Source organism: Copadichromis virginalis, linkage group LG2 (genome assembly GCF_057382275.1).
Source record: "Copadichromis virginalis isolate Kocher_CV1m ecotype Utaka linkage group LG2, C_Virginalis_male_GT1.1, whole genome shotgun sequence".
In the NCBI taxonomy this organism is placed as follows: Eukaryota; Metazoa; Chordata; class Actinopteri; order Cichliformes; family Cichlidae; genus Copadichromis; species Copadichromis virginalis.
This window is the reverse complement of record NC_140619.1, coordinates 23839230-23864499: the sequence shown is the minus strand read 5'-3', so window position 1 is coordinate 23864499 and position 25270 is coordinate 23839230. Positions and strand designations below refer to the sequence as shown.

Here is a 25270-nt window from a genome sequence, read left to right as displayed (position 1 = left end):
CTGTCTGAGCATTGTATTTGCTGTAAGGTGAGCTAATACAAGCTAACAGAGCACATTTAATTTGCTTGTTCTTAAAGGAACTACAGTTACTACACTGCTTGCTTTAATTAATTAGAGGTGGTTGGTAATAATATCTGCAAAACCATGTCTTCAACATCTGAACAGAAAGATGTCACAAAATTAAACATGAACAATGTCCGTTTTTGCTTGAATACTCCACTCAGAATAGACTGTCATTATTATTAGCTAAAATACTCAGTAAATCCACAATTACATATTTGAAATGACTATCTGGTCAAATACCAGCAGGTGTCATACCCCCGCCCCCATACTGCGGTATAGTTTTACTGTGTCTGGCCTCTGAGGTGCAGCTGCTTTCATTCCTTAAGACCAGACCTACTTCCACAGTCAGTTTCCCTGATCTATAGACTGCCAGTGTCTGGAATAAGCCAGCATGCCTAGCACTGACCTTGCTGAGTGGCCACGGCCGGAGACACAGTGTACATGACTCTGGGCAGCCTTGTGCTTCAAAGCCACTCCTGATAAATATTAGAAAAAAAAAAAAAAAGAAAAAAAAACACTTAATAGATTTTTCAGTGTTTTTTTGCTATGTCTGAAAATTCAAGATTGCATTTCCCATCAACATAAACGGTGCATAATACCAGGATAAAGACTAAAGCTGTGGTTCTCATACTTTTTCTCTAACTTTCCCACACATGCACTGATAAATGCATCTTGGACAATGATACTTCAGCATGCAGACTAGAATAGCTGGGGATTATCCACAAAACTTTGACTGGAAGGACTTTTTTTTATTTTTTATTTCCCACCTTCTCCTAGAAAAATCATATTCAGTCTGGCCCTGTTCCTGACATTCAGAGAACCACAAGCCTAAAAATAACCATTTTACTTCACACAGATCAGCAAAATTGAGCTTCTATGCACATGTGGATTTCCCTTTTTAAGAATACAAGAGTATCAGTACACAAGTAATGCAACATACTAACTGCCTAATATACATTTTTGCATGGCAACATGCTTTTCTGTTACAAGGTGTAACAGGGTCATCGTCTTAGCTACACTGGCTATAGTGGATTTCTGTGAAATAAGGCAGCACAGTCATTTACTAAACGTGAAGCCCAGGCTTACAGGCTCCATTTGAGTCCATTTGAGCACAGAGAAAACCTGACATAAAGCACAGACGTGTACTTTACCCAAAGTACATGTTATCAAACTTTATGAGCTATCCTTTGGGGTCATAAAAATACATTAACACTTGAAACCCTTGTAGACCATTTCTCTTTAGAGAAATATATACTTTATTGGAAATGGTAAAAGTTTAAGTTACAAGGCCTTTATGTTAGTGTGCAGCTTAAAAGCTAAAACATGGACAAAAAGAAAGCGAAGAAACAATTTGACAGTTTTCACAGCCTTTATTTGAATTTCTTCACATTCCATCACTTCCTCTATACAAAACAAAGTAGGACCTGAATTTCAGAAGGCACCCCCGCAATGTTAGGTGACACCTGTCTACCAAACAAAGAAAGTCAACCTTCCTTTTTAGGGCGGGTGGGGGAAATGATAAATGATGCATGCATTGAAAGTACCAACTTCATATGTCTCGGTACGATCATCTTATAGTCCCTCGATTTAAAAAAAAAAAAAAAAAAAAGCAACATAGTACAAGTTTCTTATTTACAAAGATTTTAAAAAGTGAAATCAAAATGGATTTTTTTTTTTAATCCTGCTACAGTTCTGAAGTGAATCAGCAACCAAACAACCCATTTAGTACAATAAACACTTTTGTAGGGTTAAAAGCACCCTACTTTTATGCTTTCATTCTTTAATTCCAGACAAAAGCTTTTACTCGTTTTAAAAAAAAAAAAAAAAAAAAAAAAAGTGAAAAAGCTTCATTTGTAATGCGTTACGGTCAGTGATGACCTTGGAGGCATTTAAACATCTCCACAGGAGGTAATACTGCAGCTCAGATGTCCATCTCAAACTGGTTGTCATCTGTTGGGGGAAAAAAAAAAAAGAAGCACAAAACAAAACAGTTGAGATTAAAAACAGTGAGGTTTGATAATCTGCCATCACCTTATTTGTGCGGTTGCAGCCACACCTTAACCGACAATGGCGACGAGAACAAACTAGCTCTTATCACTGCAAAGGAAACCATCAAGGGGGCAAAAAACACACGGACACACCAAGGACATAGAACATAAAAACAAGACCCACGGCACGTCTTGGGTGTTTTTACCCACACAAAGAAGGAGACAAGTAGGCAGGGGTCACGTGTAATCCTCATGGTCTTCAGTTTGACAGGAGGAATGGAGGAGGGCAGATTGATAGCTGCATGTAGTTCAGTCAATAACAAATGACTAAACTGTGAACCCAACCTTTGGTCACATGGCCACAATAAGCCCCACTAGAGGATTTGTTGCCAAAATAAGGAACTTTATCTCTAGCAAGTCACAATATTCTAATTGGAAATCAATAATAATAATAATAATAAGTCAAGTTGTTTACCAAAATACATTAAACTTTAAAAAAAAAAAAAAAAAAAAAAGTGGGAATATGATGCTTTTCCTCAGCCTTATGATCTGAATCTTTGGCTGTGTTTGTACAAGTAATCGCAGTGAGTCACAAGCTCAGGCTTAACACTCGTCTAAATGCTCATTCCTTGAGTTGTTTTATTCTCCTTGCCCAGAAAACAATATCCTGAACATATGATCATCTCACACAACTTTCTGACTTCTATCCATGAGGGGCCGCCAATCAAAAGACAGCTAAAATGGTTCTAAAGAGAGGAACAACATCTATGCAGTTTAAGATAACCAGATTTTGAACTGTTAATCGTGCAAAGTCACTTTGTCAGACATGATTGTTTACCAATAAACTGCTGGCCTCTTTTTAATAAAAAGGTAAACAGCTAACAAACAGTTCAGCTGCAGAGTTGAGGACTGCAAGAACAGCAGGCTGTATGCATATGATGGTTAAGGCTGGACACGCTGGCTTAATCAGCATTTCGACTTAATCATAAAACAGTCAGTGGAGCCTTCTTTGTATCAGTTAGAAAAATCTGAGAGGGGAGGATGATTTAATGTCAATTGACACACACACACACACACACACACACACACACACACACACACACACACACACACACACACACACACACACACACACACACACACTTTTCTCAGGGGTTAGGAAAAAGACAGGAATCAAAAACTGTTTTACTTAAGAACAGGTTCCATTTCATGGGCTCATATGCCTTGAAGCTTATTAATCCCTTTTATCAGTGTTGGCATGCCCCCCACCACCCTAACCCAACAGCTGCACATTGCAAAACAAATTATTGAACTATTTGTTTTGGGCACCTCAGTCACATGCAAAGCTTTTTTCCCCTCCCAGTATTTATCCTGAGTGTTCAGATTGATAAAATTGTGTTGGCTGACATCACTCTCACAAATAAAGGGAACAATAAGGATTCTGAACTTTCAGGAGACTCAATATATATCAAGTAAAATTCCACATTACAAGTTGTGGTGACACAAATGAATCTTATATGTACAAGACATTTACCTGCAATGTCTTTCTCTTCCTCTTCTTCCTCCTCTTTGAGATCCTGCAACTTCCCCGTGGAGTGTGTGGCTGGTACAGTTACCCCTGGGATTTGGGGAAGACAGCATGGGGGGGTCCGAGCAAGAGGAGAGTTTCGACAATCCAAGAGGAACTTTCTGTCATAGATGATGCGGGTGCCTATTTTGTTTTAGGAGGGGGTGGGGGTTAAAATTGAAACAAAGAGTCAAACAACAGAACAAAGGCTGGACTTCTGCAAGCTCAAACTGCAGCCTAGTTATTACTCAAGCCCCTTTGCAGTGATCTAAGGTGCACATCTGGAGATTTGGACAATATTATTCTGTATTGGAAGAGATTTAAGTGGGGAAAGGGTTGTGTGCACACAATGTTTAGAGCCGTCACAGTAATTCTAGGAATTCCAAGAAATCAAACCACAAAACATTCTCACTTTGAAGCAAGATGCTTTCAGATTAAAGCCACATGTTTCATATTTTGATTCAGCAGAAAGCTGTTACATATACAGCAGTCATTAAATGCTTATGAATTAACCTAAAAGTACTTATTTTTCTTTTCAAAATGGAGTTTGTACCGTCTACAAGGAAAAACACGTTGAAAAACAGTTACGGGCAATTCATCCTAGACAAAGGGAAGCAAAGCAGAGGGAAATGGGGCAGGGGAAGGGGGCTGGAATGCAACCTATAGTGAAAGCAGCGACTGCGCCATGCAGCTACATGTGACAAAGGGTTAGGGTTAGCAACACAAGCATCGACCTGATAGGGTGTGCAAAATTTAATGTGTCACTATACAAAGTTTAACTCAAGTCAAAACTCAGTAGCGACATCCTGTCACGTGTCCTTTGGCATCCATTTTTAGGCCTTTTTCTTGAAATGTTTACATTCCCCCATGCATTACACATTTCATCCCCTCCCCCTTCAAAATGTACAGAATGTTCTCTACTGTTCCTCAAATGCAGAACAGAGAGAAGCAGGGATAGGACGGCCTCCCGCTCCTCCACCACTGCGAAGGCCAATCACTCTGCATTTCTGGCAGCCGGACACATACACCCTAAAAGTCACGAGTTAAGACTGGGCGTGTTGTGTTTGAGACAACAATCAGTAAGTTTGACGCTGCAACAAGTCACCGATCAGACCACCGTGTTTTCGTTTGTCACAGGGGGCAGTGTTGTTATAAGCCTTACCGATACAAGTTTAACTACAGAACTTAAACAATATGTATGTAGTTATACATGTATAAAAAAGAAAAGAAAACACAATTTAGGAAAAAACAAAACACCGACGTTAGAGTATTAACCAACTCGATGCAGGTAAAGCACACTCGTGAACATACGGGGCTGTGGCCTGCTGTGAGCATGCTCTCAATCTACAAACGCGGCAGGGGCCCCATCTTTGCCCGCTTTTTGGTCTCGAGCAAGTGCGAGGGCTGTTTTTATTGACGTTAGGGGAAACTAATATTACATCAGACACTTATGTTGTCGCGTGCAGCCTCTCGCGAGAGATGACGCGTGACCGTTTGGACGTAGGCACAAACCATTAGTTTCCAGCAAAAGTCGAACTTTTCGAGGGTTTTCCCCTTTTTCTTTCCTGTTGAGTTCTGAAAACATAAATTGATAACACAAAAACACAACACAGTGCAGTTTTTCTTACCTCCAGGCGTGGTGGAGAACAGGGTACCCCCGGGTGTTTGGCTGTAACAGTCTGGTAGCTGGGACCAGTCCTTCAGGGTAAGCACCCTGGTGGGGATAGGACGGCTTTTAACTTGATTTGCGTCGACCGACATGCTAATTTTGGCCTAACTACTGCTTCAAAAAGTGCTAGCGACTTTCTTTGTTTCTTTAGCCCCGAAACTCGTAAATACAAGTTTCCCCACAGTTTTCCTCACGGACAAAACTACGTAAGATACCGTAAAGTTTTACAAGTTTCACTTGCAAACTAAGAGTTAAAGCAATCTCAAAGTTTTAAGGTCTGTCACGACAACCAGCTTCCAAACGCTGCTACACTCTGCATTCGTGGTACCCAAGTCTGCAGCAGCCAGCCGTCATGTTTTTGTGCAGTAGCTACCAGGCACGTGGGACAGCGTGTATTGGGTACGAATGTTTATTCCCAAACGACAGTCCGCGAGGGCGGTGACAATGAGTAAAAAGAGCGTTGTATTCTACTCTCTATCACTGTCAGTTTACCCCGTGGGGGAAATAGTGGGAATTGTATTATTACCAATGAATAACATTAGTTTCTCTTTGTAAACGAATGGTATTAAAATAGCCGTATACTGGATAGAAATAACACGAGTTCCCGCGAGAATACCTAGACAAGGGTCATCTGGTTCACAAACCACGCATCCACCTCGTGGTTGTCAATCACTTGGCAACACTGCCCCCTACATGTGTGTCAGTGTGTTAGTACCATGCCTTCATGTTTAGAGGAGAAGCACCGTGTGCACGTCTCTCACGTGGCAGCTCCAGATCTCTGATCAATAACAGCAGCACCGTCTATACGGGTTACAGTCATCTCTGTTTTATTATAAGTTTTCTTTAATCAGGAAATGCATTATTACTCTCCAACATTTCATTTATCCAAACATTTCCTATATATAGGTTTATATGGAGATATATTTACCCGTTTCAGTGTTTTGGAACAAAGTGTGCACGTCTCGCACGAATCAGCAGAGCTCTGATCAATTCCTGCAGTAAGTATCAATAAGGGTTACGCGATTTACTTTTTCTGTAATCGGGAGATACATTAGATGCATATAGTTATACATTTGTCTATTTACTCACTTGTGTTGCTTGCGTTTTATTTTATTACATTTATGAATAATAAAGATTCTCTTGGAGTGGATTAAATCAGCAAATAGAGAAGCAAAACAGATTTCCCATTGGTCTGGAAATTTCTAGCCTTTGGTCAGTTAGTCTTGTTATTATAAACATAAACAGATACATAAATAAACATGTATTTCCAATAGAATATGTACACAAAAGAGATAATTAAAGTTGGCATTAAATCGGTTTAATCAGGACTCCTTTAAAGTGACATATTTGTTTGTAGTTTTATTTGACAGATTGACCTGCCCTTTGGTTTTATTTTATTTGTTTTAAAAAAAATTCTCCTACTTTTCAGCCACTTGAGGGCGACATTGACGTTAACACAAGGAACACTTTAAAAAAAATTTAAAATCTTTCTCATAATAACCGCCTGTTTCCTGGGATCTCCTCTGTGCTCTTGAGTCTGTGCTGGGAGACACAGCAAACCTTCTGGCAATGGTATTTATTGATGTGCCGCACTGGAGGAGTTGGACTATCTGTGCGACCTTTGTAGGGTCCAGGTTTGGTTTGTCTCATTGTTGCTGCTCTTAATTTCATTAACACCAAAGCAGCTGAACCTCATTAACCCCATCTGCTACTTCACTGACCACTTGAGGGCGACATTGACATGAACAATTTGTTCATATTAAATGTGTGTGGAACTTTTCAATGACTGGTCTGGGTGTTTTAACTAGTGATGGGCAGATGAAGCTTCATGAAGCACTGAAGCTTTTCATCCAATTGGTTCACCCCAGCGCAAAGCGTCTTGAAGCTTCATTTGCTCTAGTAGGACATCTACTGGACGTAAAAATATTAGTTAGCATGAATTTGAAGAGAGTGGCATTTTGCACACAGCCTGTAAATGTCAACAACAAAAGGAGTGTGTAAAACATGTATATTGTAGTGATGGCAGTATACTGTGTATATTTATACTGGCAGTATGGAAAATGATTGTATGGAAATGCTTAAAATGGAAATGATCATTTACTGTGAGGTGAGGTGTGGTTGGAGTATGGACAGTGGTTGTGCTTTTGTAACGTTGAGGTATGGACAGCTACAGACTGAGGCCTCAGTCCTGCCTGTTCACATTTTATTCAGTAAAAACTAAAATTTCACTGCTTTTATGGCCTTTTTAGTGGGGAGAACATAGCTAGGATTTAATGATTTAACAAATCTTTTAAATCCTTTGTCCTCCACAATGCTAAATGGCTGGGAGTCCTCAATCACCATGCTAACCAGGTCTTCATCTATTTGAGATTGTCTTTATTGTCTTTCCTCAGGAGAACAAAGCACAAATATAAATATCACACACGTAACTTATTACAGTTGTATAATATTGTTATATCATTTAGTAACATTACTGCATGCTATATTATCATTGCATTTGATGGCTCATCTGGTCTTGCCCCACAATCGGTGTTCCCCTTATTCTCATGCAAAGCTCTGTAGTGCCTAAGCATGGATGAGGTGTTGTTGTTATATCCCAGCTCCCTGGCACATAGCAAACACTTCACCTTGTACAAAAGGCAAGACAGCTTAACATAAATTGTATTGCACCATCAGTATCATGACAATACATCTTCTGTAGAAATTTACCTTGTTGGGAGGAATTAGATCAAAATGTTCCCACACAGGGGAGGACATCCTCCTCTTCTTAGCTGGCGCTATTCTCTCCTGACTTTCTCTCCTCACTCTCATAAACCTCCAAACTGTCTCCAAACTCTCACTAACCGCAACTCTCCATCAAACACCCACATTTTGAATGAAGTCTGAGGGGTTTATATCGCTGTCATAGCTCGCGGCAAAGTTCGAACCACTTCCTGAACCAGTCACGTGGTACAGCCGGGCAGCGAGGCTTCGGACGTCTCATTTTCAGCTCCTCCCATAAATGAAGCAAGCCTCGATACGCGCATCGCGGAAACGCCCCCTCCATTACTCGACACAAGCTTTGAAGCCTCGATACAGAATGTCACATCACTAGTTTTAACTATAAAAAGTTTAGTGCTACTCCAGTATTGCATTGATGCTTAAAATAAACGTCCTAGGAATAAGGTTTAACTTCATATTAATTTTAGGATGTCAAATTAATTTGACCACATTAATGAAGTGACCCCAGCAGCAATTTGATTAAATCAGTTTTAGAGATTGTGTTTGAATGTTTAAGGGAAAAGCTACGGAGATTTTTACGCTTTTGAAATCCAGCTTTCATCTGTGACCTGCAGAGGATGGCCTGAACCAGTTTATCTCTGGGCACTTGTTACTTTAAGGTTTTTGTCACAAAGAAACTGGGGCTTTGTGTGGTGTCAGTGAACCGACAATAAACTCATTAACTGACTTTGAGTTTGTGAATTAACATTACACAAACTTCCCTGACAACACATACTAACTATTAGGTTAGCATTCTATGATTCATGGGTTACACACATGGAACTCATGTTTGCATAACACATCCCTCTAATCCAGGTACCAAGGAGAACAGGAATGACAAGATTATGGTTTGCATAAACCTCCAAGGTATATGCGCTGTCCAGTACGCTTTTTCATTCATTCTTGCGAAACACTACAGAAAGGTGCAGCTCATGATTTCCAGACCTTATCATAAGGGAGGATTGCTCAGAATCTTCTGTTTACATCATACTTGTAGCCCCCCGGACGATCTGATTTCCTCGTGTCAGCATTGTTCCCACATCATCATAATTAATGTTGTTCCAGGTTCAACATTGCAAGTGACCAATCACCTTCTTGTGACGTCATTCCTTTGCGACTTCGAAATACCCGCCTTCGAGTATTTCGAAATACAAGTGAAGAAGCGAAAAACCGCCGCCTGTCCGCCGAATTTGAAGTCAATTTAGGATACTTTCCTTTAATAAACGGTAAGCATTATACATATGTTCCTCACTTGGCTTGCTTGCTAGCGATAGGCTACTTGACGACAGCATTAGCTAACCAGTGTTCCCCAACTTTTTGGGTGTTTCGTGGCCCGGGGGTTGGGTCAGGCAAAATTGCAGTAGCTTCCCTGATCATTTTACAAACATAAGTGAAGAGAATCTGGACTAAAAGGCCTAGACTTATGGTTGTGTGCTGAATCTATGAATCAAACTATCACCTGGAAACATAATTAACTGGTCCATAGCTGTGAAACTGGACATGAGTTCTTGATTCTATGGAGATTAACAGTAATCCAGAAATTTACAAATTTGTCCTGGTACATCGCGTAAATGTTGTCCCTGGGACATCATGTAGAAGTTGCCCTGGGACATCGTGTAGATGTTGTCCCTGGGACATTGTGTAAATGTTGTCCCTGGGACATTGTGTAAATGTTGTCCCAGGGACATCGTGTAGATGTTGTCCCTGGGACATCGTGTGATAGCTTGTAAATAATGGAATGAAAATTATTGATTGTTATTAACTTGTGAAAAAGAAGTGTAACAAATCCACATGTTATGTTCTTACACCCTTACAGAAACTGTGACTCCTTCACAATGTCAGGTAAATGTCAACTCATGTTGAATAATCAACCAATCAAGCCTTTTATTATCACATGCAATGTTACACGTACAACTGCAATGAAAATTTCACCCCCTTCTGACCATACATATATTGCTTAAACATCACATTGGGAAGACAGGTCGGAAACAGTTAGGAAGGTCAGAAAACAATTTAATTAATAGATGAGGGGAGAGGAGGAGAAAAAAGAACTACAACCAGACAAAGCTCCTAGAAGACTGAAATGGATGATGGTTGCAGCATGCAAAAAGAAAATGATATCTGTTGACTACAGCATATGCTTTCTCACAGATTACCTTGTGGGAGTAGCTGGACCAAACTCTATTGGTATTTCAAGTTTGAAATCCCTGTTTGACCAGACTAACATTTCAGATGAGGTACCTCTTGACATAAAAATCCTTTTATGTTGTCATAAAACTAATGTTAAATTCTGCTTTAAATACACTTTATTGTACAATTTACTTAATGAATCGTGTTCCTTAGTTCTGTTTTTATTTATATGTATTTATTTATTTGTTTTATAAGGTAATAGATGGCCTAATCTATTTGCAGTGTGAGGTATGTTGAAAAGCTTGTTTGATCATAATGACATAGCATGTTTACGTTTTTTGTAATGTACTTGAAAACATAGGTGTATTTATGTTATTTTTATAGAATTTCCCTCACATTTATCCAATACCAAGCCAAATCACTGGAAAAATTTTGGATGGGTCCACAAGAGCACAAAGTGCATACTTTTTGAAGGTATGACTTGGACTGTGGTAACTATGTTCTTATTACAAAGGGTTTATAAGTTGCCACTATAAACAAACAGCATTTTCCAAAATTGAAGCCTTGTCAGAAGAACCTGAAAAATACCTTTCTGAAACCTTTTCTGTGTAAAGACTTGCTCAAAAGCAATGCACACAGATTAAAACATTTCTGTCTTGGCCAACTGATAAAGAACACCAAAAATTGAGTGGTGCGTGTTGAGTCTGTGGTCTTGATTTGTTTTGTACACACTATAGAAATTAATTAATGTAAACCAAAAATGACACTTTCTATATGTTTGTGTATCTGCAGAATTAATTACAAGTCTCACCTGACAAGCTTTTGCAGTTTTGCAGTGTCATTCTTGACAGAAAAACATACTTGTCACATTATTTTTATTTCCAGAAAAACATCTTTCAGATGTATGAGAAATTGATTGGAGCCTGTCTGGAAAACGGCAGCCACTGGACCTTGTTTGTAAGTTGCACAGATTTTGCACTCTCTAGTGCATGATACTTTTCAGTGTCCCTCATTAGGAAAGCTCAAGGCCCAAGCCTACCATATCCATCTTTTTACAAAACAGTTTTGTGACATACCCAAGAGGACCATAGTCTATATGAATTCATTTGGCGAGTCGGAGGTCAGAAAAAGTGCGGTGTTGAAAAACTGGAGGTAATTAATTAACATATTTAACATAACATATTTAATTTAATTGAAATCATTACCGAACGTGGTTATTGATTTCTCTATATGCTTTTTATTTGTAATAACTGCGATCTCTCAGCTCATTTGCTTCAGCAAGAGGCTGCGCTGGAGAGTGGACCTTGTCACATGTGAGCCACCCACATCAACAGGATGGGAACTCATGTGGAGTGCATGTCATAATGGTACTGAAAACTATAGCTTTAACCTATATAAGTAATGTTTACATTTTTGCCTATTCAGTTTTTAAAGCCTTAGAGGCAGGATGGTAAAATCTCAATTTTTTTTGTAGATTGAACCATTTCAGCAGTAATGCTTTGCTTTGGTTGCTCTGTTTTTTTTTTTTTTTTCCTCGGGGGGGGGGGTTAAAAACAAACAAACATTTCTTTGTTAATCTAATTCTTTTTGTTCTTTTTTTTTTTTTTTTTTTCTTCGTCAATTATTAGTTTGCCCAATCTCTCATTGACGGTAAAACACAAGTGGAGGAGTACAACACTGAAATCACAAAGCTCAGGTCCCGACTTTGCCACTACTTATTTTCCTCAATAGGTAAAGATAAAATTAGCTGCCTTCTTTTTCTCTAACATTGGAAAATGTAACTTGTACTTAAACAAATTATATTTTGCAGATCGAACTAGGAAGTGCAGTCAGTGCTGGTGTGTGATTGCAGCCAAAGACCGGGTACACTATGACATGTCCTTAGCCATATAGATTGTTTATTTAATGGACTTTGTTCATTTGTTTTTTGTTTGTTTATTTCTTCTTCTTCTTCTTTTTTTTTTAATTCACAGGTGCAGTGCCAGAAATGTGGTGCATACAAGCACATGCGTTGTTCAAAGTCTGTTTGTGGCATCTGTATCTTCTGTGAGAGTAAGTCACAATATAACTAAACAATGTCCAAAAATGTTTAAAGTGAATTTTTTTTTCGTAATTTTGCCTTTGCACACCAGGACTGTGTAATTAAAGTGGACGTTTCAAGATCCATTTTTTACACAAAACTATTTTAGACATAACTGTGTCGTATTGTGGGGATTTCTCTTCACAATTAAATTGATATAGTGCTGTTTATATCATTCTTCTTTATGTAACAGCACAGTGCAGCACAGCAGAGGGAAAGGAGTTGTGCAGCATAGTGGGTGGCTATACAGGAGGAGCAATAGAAGTAGCCAGTGAAGAATGTCATCAGGGAAAGCATCAGGCAGCGAATGACAAAGGAAAAGTTCCTAAGGGAGAGAACATCTGCAGCAAATCGACAAGTAACAGTGAGATAGGAAGACTGACAGTCAGAGATGAAGGTACACAGACTGAAGACAAAGAAAAAGAAACAGAAGTGTACGGCACAAGTCTGAGTACAGATAATGCTGCTGCTGATGATGTTGACAGGATCGATGCAGATACAGAATTCCAAACTGATTCAGAAGGAACTAGTACAGTTTACAGAGTGCATGGTCGCTTATCTGTACCAAGCTCAAAAAAGAAAACCTACACAATAACAGAAGACGAGATCAAGCGCAGAATCAATGCAGAGAACATGTCAGTTCATGTTTTCAGAGGTTTGATTGGGGTAGGTATACATTTCGTGATTTTGATGTCACCTGAAATAAATCCGGGTTACTCGTATCAATGAAGTGACAATGTGGCTGGAAATTGTGCATTTGCTGCAACATATACACAATTACACCATGTAAACAAAAGCATTTAACTTGGTGTTTGCACTTTTTCTTTTTTAGGGCCGTAAAGCCAAACTGCCCGCAATGATTCTTGACAGGCCTAAGAAGGCCAAAACTAAAGTAACAGTGTTTAGTGTTCTGAGTGAAGAGGAGGCTGGGGAGCTAGCCCTCGGGTTTGCCGGAAGATTGGCCTGCGATGTCACAACAGACATGGTCTGTAAAGGCATCGACCATTCAAGTGCTGATATGACAAAGTAAGTTAGTAAAACAATATGAAAGTTGTATCTTTTTTGGTATTATTTGTCATTTCCCCGTATTTGGGTTATTGGTGTAACATTGTTAATCTTACTTTCTAATAACAGACAGACTCTTCTCAAAATCCAACACAATCTTAAACATGAGCTGACTGATTCCTCAACCTTCAGTTTGCTGACACACACCTTTGGCCCCGCTGCACTGGATTCTGTCATTTCATTCCTGTGTGAAAAACTTGATCTTGTCTCTTAAATAATGAAACCTTTTGTGACTTTTGTTTGTTCTGTAAATCAGAATCTTGAAAATTGTTCACTGTTGTTCTAAGTTTGTGTTAACTATTTGGCAAAAATGATTGGTTCCTAATCCAAACAGCATAATGACTGTTCTAACACATATCTTAAAAATGCTACAAAGAAAGAAAATTATCACATATGTTTCAATATGAATGTAATTGTGTCACACTCGGTTTGTAGTAGCTTTCCTGTTTTATTTTGAGTTTTGGTATGTTTACACTGTTATTTTTATTTCCCGTGTGTTCGTCTTCCCTTATTAGTTTTACTGTATTTAATTAGTCTGATTTAATAACTTATAATTATTTACTTTCCAGTGTGTATATATGCTCCTCGTTTGGATTATTGTTTGTTTGAGTTCTGCCTGTCTTTTCTATTAAAGATTTGGACTTTTGGACTATTAGTGGACCTCGTAGGTTTTTATTCTGTTCAATTGGTAATTGACTGGGTTTAATTTAGTGGCCTGGAAAACAGGCCGGAGGGGTCTGGTCATTTTAACCCCCTAAGACCCGAAATCTTCCATGGCATGCATTTTTAATTTCTCTTTGATATTTGGGCCGATTGGAACCCGATGAATGTAAAAAGAAAGAATTACCAGGTTTTGTTTTTTTTTTACCTAATTTTTGTTTCTGAGAAAAATGAGAGCCACATATGAGGACATTAATTTGAAATTTCGATAGAACAGTTGCAGTATAATGTCCTCATAACTGTATATCAGGCACTTGTTGATCAAGATTTAGTATTTTGGTCTAAATAACCCAAAATGTGATGTCCACATGTGTGGACGCCAGGCTGGAGTAAAGTGTTAGAGCTATTTATACCTATGTAAACTTTTATACACTGGTTTTTACCTGTCTTGTTTCAGAAAGGTTTAAAAGGGTAATGTCCACAGTTTTTGTTTATTTGTTTGAATTCAACATATTTTATTAAAGTAATTGAGCTTGAACACAGAAAAAACTGAATCAAATAATCATAAAATCAAATCACTTGCACTTGCAAGTCTAATCTACTCTGAGCTAATGCCGGTTTCCAACACTAATGATCGGGTGAAGGAGAGAGATGAGGGTGTGCACGGCCACTGGTGCTCTTATCCCTGTTCTTTGTGATACAATCCAACAGGAAAGCAGTCAAACCCTTGGACATTAGCCAAGTTAACGTTCACAAATATATACACACAGAGGAACTCTGAGCCCCAATGTCAGCATTAGCACAAACATGCCACTTCATACCAAATCTCAGTGTGAGGTCAGGTGTTAGTCTCATTCCATTATTCTGGCTATATTTTCTTACTCATTACTATTAAACTTATACTTAAGACTAACTATTAACAAAATCACACCCCAATAACTCTGTTATTACACTTTGTATTTAATCATAAAAAGGCTGGATGTTGAAACCTTTTACTTCTATTTTGTATGAGCCAGGATTCTCAACAGCTGATACTCTATGTCCAAAAAGTGACAGGTATCGTTTTATGGAGCAAAAAACTTAAGAGCGCATATTTTATAAATAATACCAACAATTACAAATGCAGACCTTTAATAGTAATAAGTAATCCTTTATTTATAATGCATAGCAATATAAAAATAGTAACATATGAAAATATTACAATGGGCACAGATGAATTTGTATCAAAAACAGCAACCAAGCCAAAGTAATGAATAACACACATAAATAACTGCTTGAGAGACCAAACAATTTCTTTTCAACTGTTCCTTGGCAGAAAGTTAAGACAGCTATTCAGCTTTAGGTTTCAATAAACAGAAGTAATGGATGCAGTCCCTTTGAAATGTCACACAAAAGTCTACTTGTGCATATACTTAGCTTTAACTCTTCTCTTTTTTGTTTTGTATTCCAAAAGGTTTTCATTTTCTCCAGAGGATGTCTCTCTTTCAGTGGTTATCGACTGTTCACATTCATTTTCACAGACTGTTGGAATGTCGATGCTGGCCGAACGTTTCTTGCTAGAATACAATGGCCTAATTTTGCGTGCATTATCTGTCATCTTTATTTCGTACTGGCATATACTTTTGCCTACTTGTTTTGTTTTTAAGACATTTGTATGCAGTTCATCTATCATTGGAGTAATACCCTCTGGAATGAATGCCCACTGTTTAACTGTGTCTAAAACAGCATTTCGTTTTCCAACTGCATCTTCTGTGCATTTTTTGTCTGTGCTTTCAACTACAGGAGTGTCATTCAAAGTTGATAGAGGACTTTTCAGAGAGTTTTTCATTTGTTTAAAATGGCTACAAGCCACCTTCAGGCAAGCACATGTGTTATAGTGAGAGAACGTACAACAAGTGCACTGAAGTGTTTCAGCCGATGCAAAAAAACACAGATTTCCAAACAAACTTGGCATTTTTATCACTTTCAAGTCCTCACAGTGTACAAAGTAATGCCTTTCTTTCACTGCAATTCTTGCCAAGGTAGAAATGTCTGTTTCCATGTTTGGATAGATGTCATTGTCAGCCTCTGCTAATTTTGCAAGTAACACTAGATGCTTGCAAAGAAGTCCTCGTAAGCCATATGTACAGTTGCAGTAGGACTCAACAGGGCAGACATCATACACCATGTCTTCTCTTGACTCAGATGGGACTTGATATGCATTAACTCCATGGCTGTTCTTGACTGTAATTTTAAGAGCCCAACCACTTTCCATCAGTCTTGAAGCAGAGTCTGAAACTTGAGACAAGGTGTCAGCAAACCTGTTTTTCATGCGGCCCACATCTTGCAGGGTTTTTATGACTGAGAAGTAGTCGTCGGCCTTCCCTAGGAGCACTTCAATCAGATCATCCAGACGCCTATTCTTGTAGCCAGATAAAAACTGGTATTTCAGGCGGTGGAAAAATCTGAAAAACAGTTATTTGAAATGATTAGTAACTGTAATTGAAGGAATTTAAAGTTTTAATCAAGACTGTATTATTTTTTTAAAAATTGGAATACCTATTGCACACGTCTTTTATAAAGGAATGCTCTGCGCCGGTTTAGCTGATTTAGGCAAATCCACCTACTCTGTTTTTTGTTGTGATAACATAAAAAACGCTGCTAGAATTTAAAGGATTTGCCTAAAACCTGTTCTGGCAATGACATGACGAACCTACTCAGTTTAGCCTCTTGGATTAAAGCATAATATCTTTTTTTCAGCAATACAATTGAATGAGGTCAAAATAATAAATCATACCTTTCAATCACATTGTTTGTTTCAGAACGAGCGTGACTGAAGCGACGGCCGTAGTCACACCACATGTGGCCAATGCCTTCCCAGTGCTTCTGAAAATACTGGCACACCAAAGGGTATTGCTTAAATGTCTGGCAGAACTCTGCTGATGTGGCTTTAAAGTCGTCCTCCTAAGAGAATTGGATGCAACAGAATATATTTCAATCCATTTAACAGACCTATTGAAATCTTTAATATTATGTATTGAAGCCCTTTTCCTTTTATTGAATAACATTAAGAATTTTAAGTTATTAATAATATGTCGTGTTTTTGTATTAAGAAGCAATTATTTCTTCCCTTACAATGGCTAAGAAGGAACACTAAACCTATAAGCATATTTGGTTTCAGCATCTGTCTGTGAAAGAATCCCACTCACAAGTTCTACTGCACAGTGGGTGACACAATGATGTTCTGCACAGCTTAAGTACTTGTTTTGATAAGCAAGATAAGAAGCCAGTTTTAGAAATTGTTTCAAAAATCTATTTTGTATCTCTCTGTAACTTTTTTTAGCAACTGAAAGTTATTATGCTCTTAGTGTAATCAAGAAATCAAAATGTGAAATAGACAAATTACACTTACAGATGTGCAAGCTTTCAGCTTACAAAAGAAAGAAATGATTTCATTTCTCTTTTGGGTGTTAGAAAGCCCATGGACCCCGGACTCTGATTTTGAAAGCCATCGATTAACAGCCTGTGAATGTAAGAGAAAAAAAGTTAATCTGGAGAGAGAGACAGAGGAGCAGCTGTACAAAAAGCATAAAAGAAAGCTGACGTCCAAAAATAACTTTGTCACTCACTGGACAAGAGGACCTGTGCATTACAGAAATCAACCAGGCAAACATATTTTTAAATGTCAAAAAGAGCTTTGAGAAGCAGCCACCAGAAGATGAGTGCACTGTGGTCTTAAATGGATGGACATAGTCACTCAACATTTTATCCCTTTATATTCATTAACCTGAGTAGGTGAATATCACAATAAGGCAAATCATGACAACAGGACCCTGTTGTAAAAATGTGTTTCAGGTGCATCTTAGACAACGTGAAAAGAAAACAATGTGGTTTACCTGCAAGACATGGTACCAGCATAGAAGGATAGCTGACTCTGGAAAAACCTTCCGCAAAGCATTTATTTCCGCAAAGTCTTTGTCAACCATAAATGCTCTACAGAAAAAAAGAAAACACTAAATGAGATTAAACAGTATGAAAATGTTTTTGCTATCTCAAAGCACCACTTCAATGCCAAATTAAACATTTCAACTCACAAGTAGATATATAAAATACTGCATACAGCCTATAGGAATAACTTTAACAACTGGAAAGGAAAGTTTTTTGCAGCCCATGCTGCAGCTATAGCATTAGATTCTGGCATGTTATAACTTTTTTGAAAAGGAATTATTTCAAAATCAATAGCTGTCAATGTATTATTTACCTCGGGGAAGTTGGGAAATGCTCACAAACTATTCCAAGAACAGTTTCCAGGGTTTTCTGACTTTCGTTGCTGACAGTAGCATAGGCCACAGGGACTCCATGCCCATGATCATCTCTTACAACAAGTGTGAATAAGGGAAATGAATACTGGTTAACGCAGTGCGTGGTGTCAACAAATACTAACTGTTTTGCATAGTTCTCCATGTTTGATTTCATTACAGGTGTCTGCAAAACAATCATTAGTTCTTGGTCAGATGTGTATGGTTGATAGAAGAGAACATGTTCTTGATGTTTTCCATTAAGTAAGGTATGTACACTTTGACTGTCTCCACAGTTAAAGTGCTTCTTCCTCATCATGCAGGTTCTAACACTGTCAATGTCACGTGGTGTGACAAAATGCTCTCTGTTGTGAAGATCTGTGTCCATGTTCTTTGGCCCATTTATGACATTCGGTTAGTACGATGGCTGGCTTAGTTCCAAGGGAAAGCAGTTCCTCAATCTTCCTCCTTAAATCACTGGAAATATTGTTGGAATGTGCGTCTTTTGGGTCCGAAGGATCATGCCCATCATGCTTATCATATGTACGCTGCACGATGACTGTGTGGTCTTTCCAACATTTGAGTACTTTAAATGAAACATAGGCCTTACAGCCCACTGCTCTGTAGCTGTTTCGACTTTTTCCCCCAGCTCTGATGCAGTTGAATTTGTAATAGTCTCTTTTCCTGTCTTTACCTGAGGCAACATTTAAACATTTATAATGTCCATGAAGGGTTAATGAGTTCAATTTTTCTAACACAACACTGAATGGGTCCTCCTGGCATTGTGACACATGCACACAAAGTTGTGTGTCTTTTCCAGTTCTTTTTTTTTTCGTCATTCAGAACACTTCTTCTAATTATGTCGTCCATTTCTGGTGGAAAAATAACGAAGGTTTAATTAGTCAATATTCATTAATTCATTTTAACTTGTTGTGGGGTTTTTTGCAATACAATGTAAATATATATATATATATATATATATATATATATATATATATATATATATATATATATATATATATATATATATATATATATATATATATATATATATATATATATATATATATATATATATAAAACAAACAGGGGCTAAAAGAAGCTAAACTTTTATATGGTATGTCCCAGGGACAACATTTACGCGATGTCCCAGGGACAACATTTACGCGATGTCCCAGGGACAACATTTACGCGATGTCCCAGGGACAACATTTACGCGATGTCCCAGGGACAACATTTACGCGATGTCCCAGGGACAACATTTACGCGATGTCCCAGGGACAACATTTACGCGATGTCCCAGGGACAACATTTACGCGATGTCCCAGGGACAACATTTACGCGATGTCCCAGGGACAACATTTACGCGATGTCCCAGGGACAACATTTACGCGATGTCCCAGGGACAACATTTACGCGATGTCCCAGGGACAACATTTACGCGATGTCCCAGGGACAACATTTACGCGATGTCCCAGGGACAACATTTACACGATGTCCCAGGGACAACATTTACACAATGTCCCAGGGACAACATTTACACAATGTCCCAGGGACAACATTTACACAATGTCCCAGGACAAATTTGTAAATTTCTGGATTACTGTTAATCTCCATAGAATCAAGAACTCATGTCCAGTTTCACAGCTATGGACCAGTTAATTATGTTTCCAGGTGATAGTTTGATTCATAGATTCAGCACACAACCATAAGTCTAGGCCTTTTAGTCCAGATTCTCTTCACTTATGTTTGTAAAATGATCAGGGAAGCTACTGCAATTTTGCCTGACCCAACCCCCGGGCCACGAAACACCCAAAAAGTTGGGGAACGCTGGTCTAGAGAACACTGGTTAGCTAATGCTGTCGTCAAGTAGCCTATCGCTAGCAAACAAACAGCAAGCCAAGTGAGGAACATATGTATAATGCTTACCGTTTATTAAAGGAAAGTATCCTAAATTGACTTCAAATTCGGCGGACAGGCGGCGGTTTTTCGCTTCTTCACTTGTATTTCGAAATACTCGAAGGCGGGTATTTCGAAGTCGCAAAGGAATGACGTCACAAGAAGGTGATTGGTCACTTGCAATGTTGAACCTGGAACAACATTAATTATGATGATGTGGGAACAATGCTGACACGAGGAAATCAGATCGTCCGTAGCCCCCCACAGCTGAGCGGTGGTGGTAACAGCCTGACTCATGTGTGCCGTAGGGTTCTGGTAGAATGGTGTTTTGGAAGTATCATTTCCAAAGCCTTCGCAAGGAACTACAAGCAGGAACGTGGTGCATTCTCATTGGTGCAACTGCTTAGATGCAGAGATGTCAAACTCCAGTCCTTGAGGGCCAGTATCCTGAATCTTTAACATGTGTCCCTGCTCCAACACACCTGAATAACATTAGTAGATCGTTAGCAAGACACTATAGGTCTTGACTGCATGCTGAGGTGGCAACCACTAATCCTACTCAAGTAAATTTAAATACATTTTGTGTTTGGAAAAATGTACTTTTAAAAGTACTTTTATTGCACCATGTTCATTCATTCATTAGCTGCTGTAACATGAATCAAATGGCTGAACTGCTAACGACCTACTAAATTTATTCAGGTGTGTTGCAGCAGGGACACATCTAAAAGTTAAAGGATACTGGCCCTTGAGGACTGGAGCTTGACACCTGTGGCTTGGAGGAACAAAAGAGTCAAACACAAAAGTATATCTTAAATCACGTCTTAAAACCCACTTTTATTCCTTGGCTTTTAACCTCAGTGAGATTTAGTTTCTCTTTTAATTGAAGTAGTTATTTAATTAATGATTTCACTCTTCTTTTATTTGTGTTTTATTTATATCTTATGTAATTTTATTTTACAGTTCCAATGTACAGCACTTTGTGTCAGCTGTGGTTGTTTTAAAGTGCTTTATAAATAAAGTTGATGATGATGGTGATGATGAAGAAAAATCCCAAAGAGCTAGACATTCTTGTAATTTTGTAAAGTGTTTTTAAACAAAAGTTCTTCAGGTTTTCTTTCACATTATCTGCTTTTTCAATTTTTTTTCATTTTCAGTCCAATTCTTTTATCTGACCATTTTCAAATGAATAATTTCTATTTAAGACACTCAACACTGACCTGTAACTTATCTAAGCATAGAGCATCAAAGTTAATACAGTCTAACAGATATCTTGTCATTCACAAACAGCTATTAGCTGAAAACCTTGCATATGTTGACCTTAGAAAATTTGAGGAAACTGGAAAGGTAGAGGACAAAAGAAGAAGTGGCACGCTCCAACTGAAAAAAACGACAGTAGATGAGCAGTACCTGAAAGTCATGTCCTTGGTGGATAAAAAGCAAAAATAAATAAATCAACCTGGAGGGATCCGTGTGCAAAGTCTGAATGCTCTGATATGCCAAATTTTGTCAACTCAGTGATTTTACAATAGAATGTGGTGATAAAGATGATGACTCTTACCTAAGTTGTTGTATTGTTATTGTGGATGAGTGCTCCCCTGCACTGAATTAAAAAAAAAACAAATCCAGCATCCCTTGTTTTCACAGCTGACCTGTGCCTCAGTGATGGAATATTTATTTGCTTTAAAAGAGTTTTCTCTTTTTCTCTCTCTCTCTTTTTTTTTTTTACATCACAGAGTGATATGCCATTGTGCTGTCATTGTTTTTCTTGGATTTACTTCTCCAACCTTGGAGAAGTACCTTGGAGTACACATTGACAATAAACTGGACTGGGCTAAAAACACCACAGCACTTTACAGGAAGGGCCAGAGTCGTCTCTATTTTTTGAGGCGACTGAGGTCCTTCAACATCTGCCAGAAAATGCTCAGGATTTTCTATGAGTCTGTTGTGGCCAGTGCGATCCTCTATGCTGTTGCATGCTGGGGGAGCAGGCTGAGGGTAGCAGATGCCAACAGACTCAATAAACTAATCTGTAATGTTGTGGGGATGGAGCTGGACTCCCTCAAGGTGGTGTCGGAGAGGCGGATGCTGTCCAAGATAAAGACAATGTTGGATAACACCTCCCACCCACTCCATGACATGCTGGTCAGTCACAGGAGCACGTTCAGTGAGAGACTGAGATTACCGAAAAGCACCACTGAACGACACAGGAAATCTTTCCTGCCTGTGGCCATCTCCCTGTACAACGCATCCACTTAACACACTGGTTACTGCTACAACTACACATGTTTCTTTTTCAGCTATTTGTTAATGAGTGACTTAAATATATATATAAAAAAAAAACACCCAGCACGCCCCTGCGGGCGGTTTATCCTTCAAGCTCGGGTCCTCTACCAGAGGCCTGGGAGCTTGAGGGTCCTGCGCAGTATCTTAGCTGTTCCCAGGACTGCGCTCTTCTGGACAGAGATCTCCGATGTTATTCCCGGGATCTGCTGGAGCCACTCGCCTAGCTTGGGAGTCACCGCACCTAGTGCTCCGATTACCACGGGGACCACCGTTACCTTCACCCTCCACATCCTCTCGAGCTCTTCTCTGAGCCCTTGGTATTTCTCCAGCTTCTCGTGTTCCTTCTTCCTGATATTGCTGTCATTCGGAACCGCTACATCGATCACTACGGCCGTCTTCTTCTGTTTGTCTACCACCACTATGTCCGGTTGGTTAGCCACCACCATTTTGTCCGTCTGTATCTGGAAGTCCCACAGGATCTTAGCTCGGTCATTCTCCACCACCCTTGGGGGCATCTCCCATTTTGACCTCGGGACTTCTAGGTTATACTCGGCACAGATGTTCCTGTACACTATGCCGGCCACTTGGTTATGGCGTTCCATGTATGCCTTGCCTGCTAGCATCTTGCACCCTGCTGTTATGTGCTGGATTGTCTCTGGGGCATCTTTACACAGCCTGCACCTGGGGTCTTGCCTGGTGTGATAGACCCCAGCCTCTATGGATCTTGTACTCAGAGCTTGTTCTTGTGCTGCCATGATTAGTGCCTCTGTGCTGTCTTTCAGTCCAGCTTTGTCCAGCCACTGGTAGGATTTCTGGATATCAGCCACCTCCTCTATCTGCCGGTGGTACATACCGTGCAGGGGCCTGTCCTTCCATGATGGTTCCTCGTCTCCCTCCTCTTTCTTGGGTTTCTGCTGCCTGAGGTATTCACTGAGCACTCGGTCAGTTGGGGCCATCTTCCCAATGTATTCTTGGATGTTCCTTGTCTCATCCTGGACTGTGGTGCTGACACTCACCAGTCCCCGGCCCCCTTCCTTCCGCTTAGCGTACAGCCTCAGGGTGCTGGACTTGGGGTGAAACCCTCCATGCATGGTCAGGAGCTTTCTTGTCTTTATGTCAGTGGCTTCTATCTCCTCCTTTGGCCAGCCTATTACCCCAGCAGGGTACCTGATCACGGGCAGGGCGTATGTGTTGATGGCCCGGATCTTGTTCTTACCATTCAGCTGACTCCTCAGGACTTGCCTGACCCTCTGCAGGTACTTGGTGGTTGCAGCCTTTCTAGCGGCCTCTTCATGGTTCCCATTTGCCTGCGGGATCCCCAGGTACTTGTAACTGTCCTCTATGTCTGCAATGTTGCCTTCTGGTAGTTCAATCCCCTCAGTTCTGACTACCTTCCCTCTCTTTGTTACCATCCGACTACACTTCTCCAGTCCGAACGACATTCCAATGTCATTGCTGTATAGCCTGGTAGTGTGGATCAGTGAATCGATGTCTCGTTCACTCTTGGCATACAGCTTGATGTCATCCATGTACAGGAGGTGGCTGACAACTGCTCCGTTCCGTAGTCGGTATCCGTAGCCAGTATATATATATATATATATATATATATATATATATATATATATATATATATATATATATATATATATATATATATATATATATATATAGTCTGTCTTGTTAATGTTGGTTTATGTTGGTTTATAATGGAGCACTGTAACAAAAAATAATTTCCCCCAGGGATCAATAAAGTATTCTGATTCTGATTCTGAACTCCTACAGTTTTGAGGTTTTCTGAATCCATTCCATGTTTCATAGCTAAACTCACTCCAGCTCTTTCAGATTGGCACAGGTGATTTTAAATAATCTTGTTCAGGCTAAGGACTCCATAGTCCAGTAATCAGCAATCAGTCTATGCTGTATCTACGTACCTATTTATCCATCAATCTATTTAAATTCAAATTCAAATTTTATTTGTCACACACACAACCATACACAGTATGACATGAGGTGAAATGCTTGTAGCTGTGCAATGCAATGCCCGACCATTAAATGACAGTGATTTTACAGTATTTACAATTTACAGGTTATTACAAAATTTACAGATTTAACTTAGAAATTTACAGTAAAAATGTGCAAATAGCAGAAATAGAGATTATAAATTATAGGAAGTGTGCATGAAGAAAAAACAGAGTGCGTGTGGTGATGTGATGTGTGTGAGAGTCCAGTCTTATAGTGATGTGATGTGTGTGGGAGAGTCCAGACCTACACCTGGTTCAGGACCCAAATAGCCTGGGGGAAGAAGCTCCTCTTCATTCTCTCTGTTTTGGCCTTAAGGGAGCGGAAGCGCTTCCCAGACCTCAACAGTGAGAAGAGTCCATTGTTGGGATGGGAGAGGTCCATCATAATCTTCCTAGCTTTGGTCTTGCACCGCTTGGTGTAGACGGACAGCAGGTCAGGGAGCTCTGATTGAATGATGCGTTCGGCCGAGCGCACCACTCTTTGCATATCTCGTCTGTCCTGCTTGGTGCTGTTCCCAAACCAGGTGCAGATGTTTCCCGTCAGGATGCTCTCGATGGTGCAGGAGTAAAAGTTCTTGAGCACCTTCAGTGGCAGATGGAAGTCTCTAAGTCTTCTAAGGAAGAAGAGACGCTGACGAGCTTTCTTAACCAGGGTGTTGATGTGACAGGACCATGACAAGTCCCGAGTGATGTGGACACCCAGGTATCGGAAACTGTCCACTTCCTCCACTGGCGTGCCACAGATGATGGGGGGCTTGTAATTCCTCGCCTGCTTTGTAGTGAAGTCCACAATCAGCTCCTTAGTCTT

The 25270-nt window shown here is 39.5% G+C and overlaps 3 protein-coding genes across 3 annotated transcripts; 1 reads left to right on the top strand and 2 right to left on the bottom strand.

The window, feature by feature from the left end:
• Positions 1 to 1413: 1413 nt before the first annotated feature.
• On the bottom strand, positions 1414 to 5665 carry eif4ebp3l (eukaryotic translation initiation factor 4E binding protein 3, like). The gene is made up of 3 exons (XM_085474566.1): positions 5247 to 5665; positions 3586 to 3762; positions 1414 to 2013 (listed from the first exon to the last, which is right to left on the bottom strand). Exons 1-3 carry the CDS (start codon positions 5377 to 5379, stop codon positions 1985 to 1987), a joined length of 339 nt encoding a protein of 112 aa, XP_085330692.1. The 5' UTR covers positions 5380 to 5665; the 3' UTR covers positions 1414 to 1984.
• A 4097-nt stretch (positions 5666 to 9762) lies between these two features.
• On the top strand, positions 9763 to 13977 carry LOC146717333 (uncharacterized). Its single transcript, XM_085474554.1, has 12 exons — positions 9763 to 9889; positions 10433 to 10465; positions 10562 to 10651; positions 11063 to 11134; positions 11241 to 11329; positions 11442 to 11544; positions 11806 to 11908; positions 11988 to 12040; positions 12151 to 12229; positions 12451 to 12923; positions 13090 to 13283; positions 13392 to 13977. Exons 1-12 carry the CDS (start codon positions 9839 to 9841, stop codon positions 13534 to 13536), a joined length of 1485 nt encoding a protein of 494 aa, XP_085330680.1. The 5' UTR covers positions 9763 to 9838; the 3' UTR covers positions 13537 to 13977.
• Positions 13978 to 15096: 1119 nt separating this feature from the next.
• Positions 15097 to 19187, bottom strand: LOC146717332 (uncharacterized). The gene is made up of 5 exons (XM_085474542.1): positions 18223 to 19187; positions 17858 to 17954; positions 17374 to 17484; positions 16759 to 16925; positions 15097 to 16426 (listed from the first exon to the last, which is right to left on the bottom strand). The coding sequence occupies exons 1-5, from the start codon at positions 18645 to 18647 to the stop codon at positions 15379 to 15381; spliced, it is 1848 nt and encodes a 615-aa protein (XP_085330668.1). The 5' UTR covers positions 18648 to 19187; the 3' UTR covers positions 15097 to 15378.
• Positions 19188 to 25270: the final 6083 nt, after the last annotated feature.

What these genes read in the sequence shown, in the direction of transcription:
- eif4ebp3l (XM_085474566.1), bottom strand. Translation starts at nt 5,379, where the DNA reads ATGTCGGTCGACGCAAATCAAGTTAAAAGCCGTCCTATCCCCACCAGG. An exon ending in GTTCTCCACCACGCCTGGAG is followed by an intron (nt 3,763 to 5,246) that starts GTAAGAAAAACT and finishes AAAACAAAATAG; the next exon opens with GCACCCGCATCATCTATGAC. An exon ending in GGAAGAGAAAGACATTGCAG is followed by an intron (nt 2,014 to 3,585) that starts GTAAATGTCTTG and finishes TTCCCCCAACAG; the next exon opens with ATGACAACCAGTTTGAGATG.
- LOC146717333 (XM_085474554.1), top strand. Translation starts at nt 9,839, where the DNA reads ATGTTATGTTCTTACACCCTTACAGAAACTGTGACTCCTTCACAATGT. An exon ending in GTGGAGTGCATGTCATAATG is followed by an intron (nt 11,545 to 11,805) that starts GTACTGAAAACT and finishes GTCAATTATTAG; the next exon opens with TTTGCCCAATCTCTCATTGA. An exon ending in CATCTGTATCTTCTGTGAGA is followed by an intron (nt 12,230 to 12,450) that starts GTAAGTCACAAT and finishes TTTATGTAACAG; the next exon opens with CACAGTGCAGCACAGCAGAG.
- LOC146717332 (XM_085474542.1), bottom strand. Translation starts at nt 18,647, where the DNA reads ATGGACACAGATCTTCACAACAGAGAGCATTTTGTCACACCACGTGAC. An exon ending in CATTTCCCAACTTCCCCGAG is followed by an intron (nt 17,955 to 18,222) that starts GTAAATAATACA and finishes TTTTTTCTGTAG; the next exon opens with AGCATTTATGGTTGACAAAG. An exon ending in GCTGGTACCATGTCTTGCAG is followed by an intron (nt 17,485 to 17,857) that starts GTAAACCACATT and finishes TTACATTCACAG; the next exon opens with GCTGTTAATCGATGGCTTTC.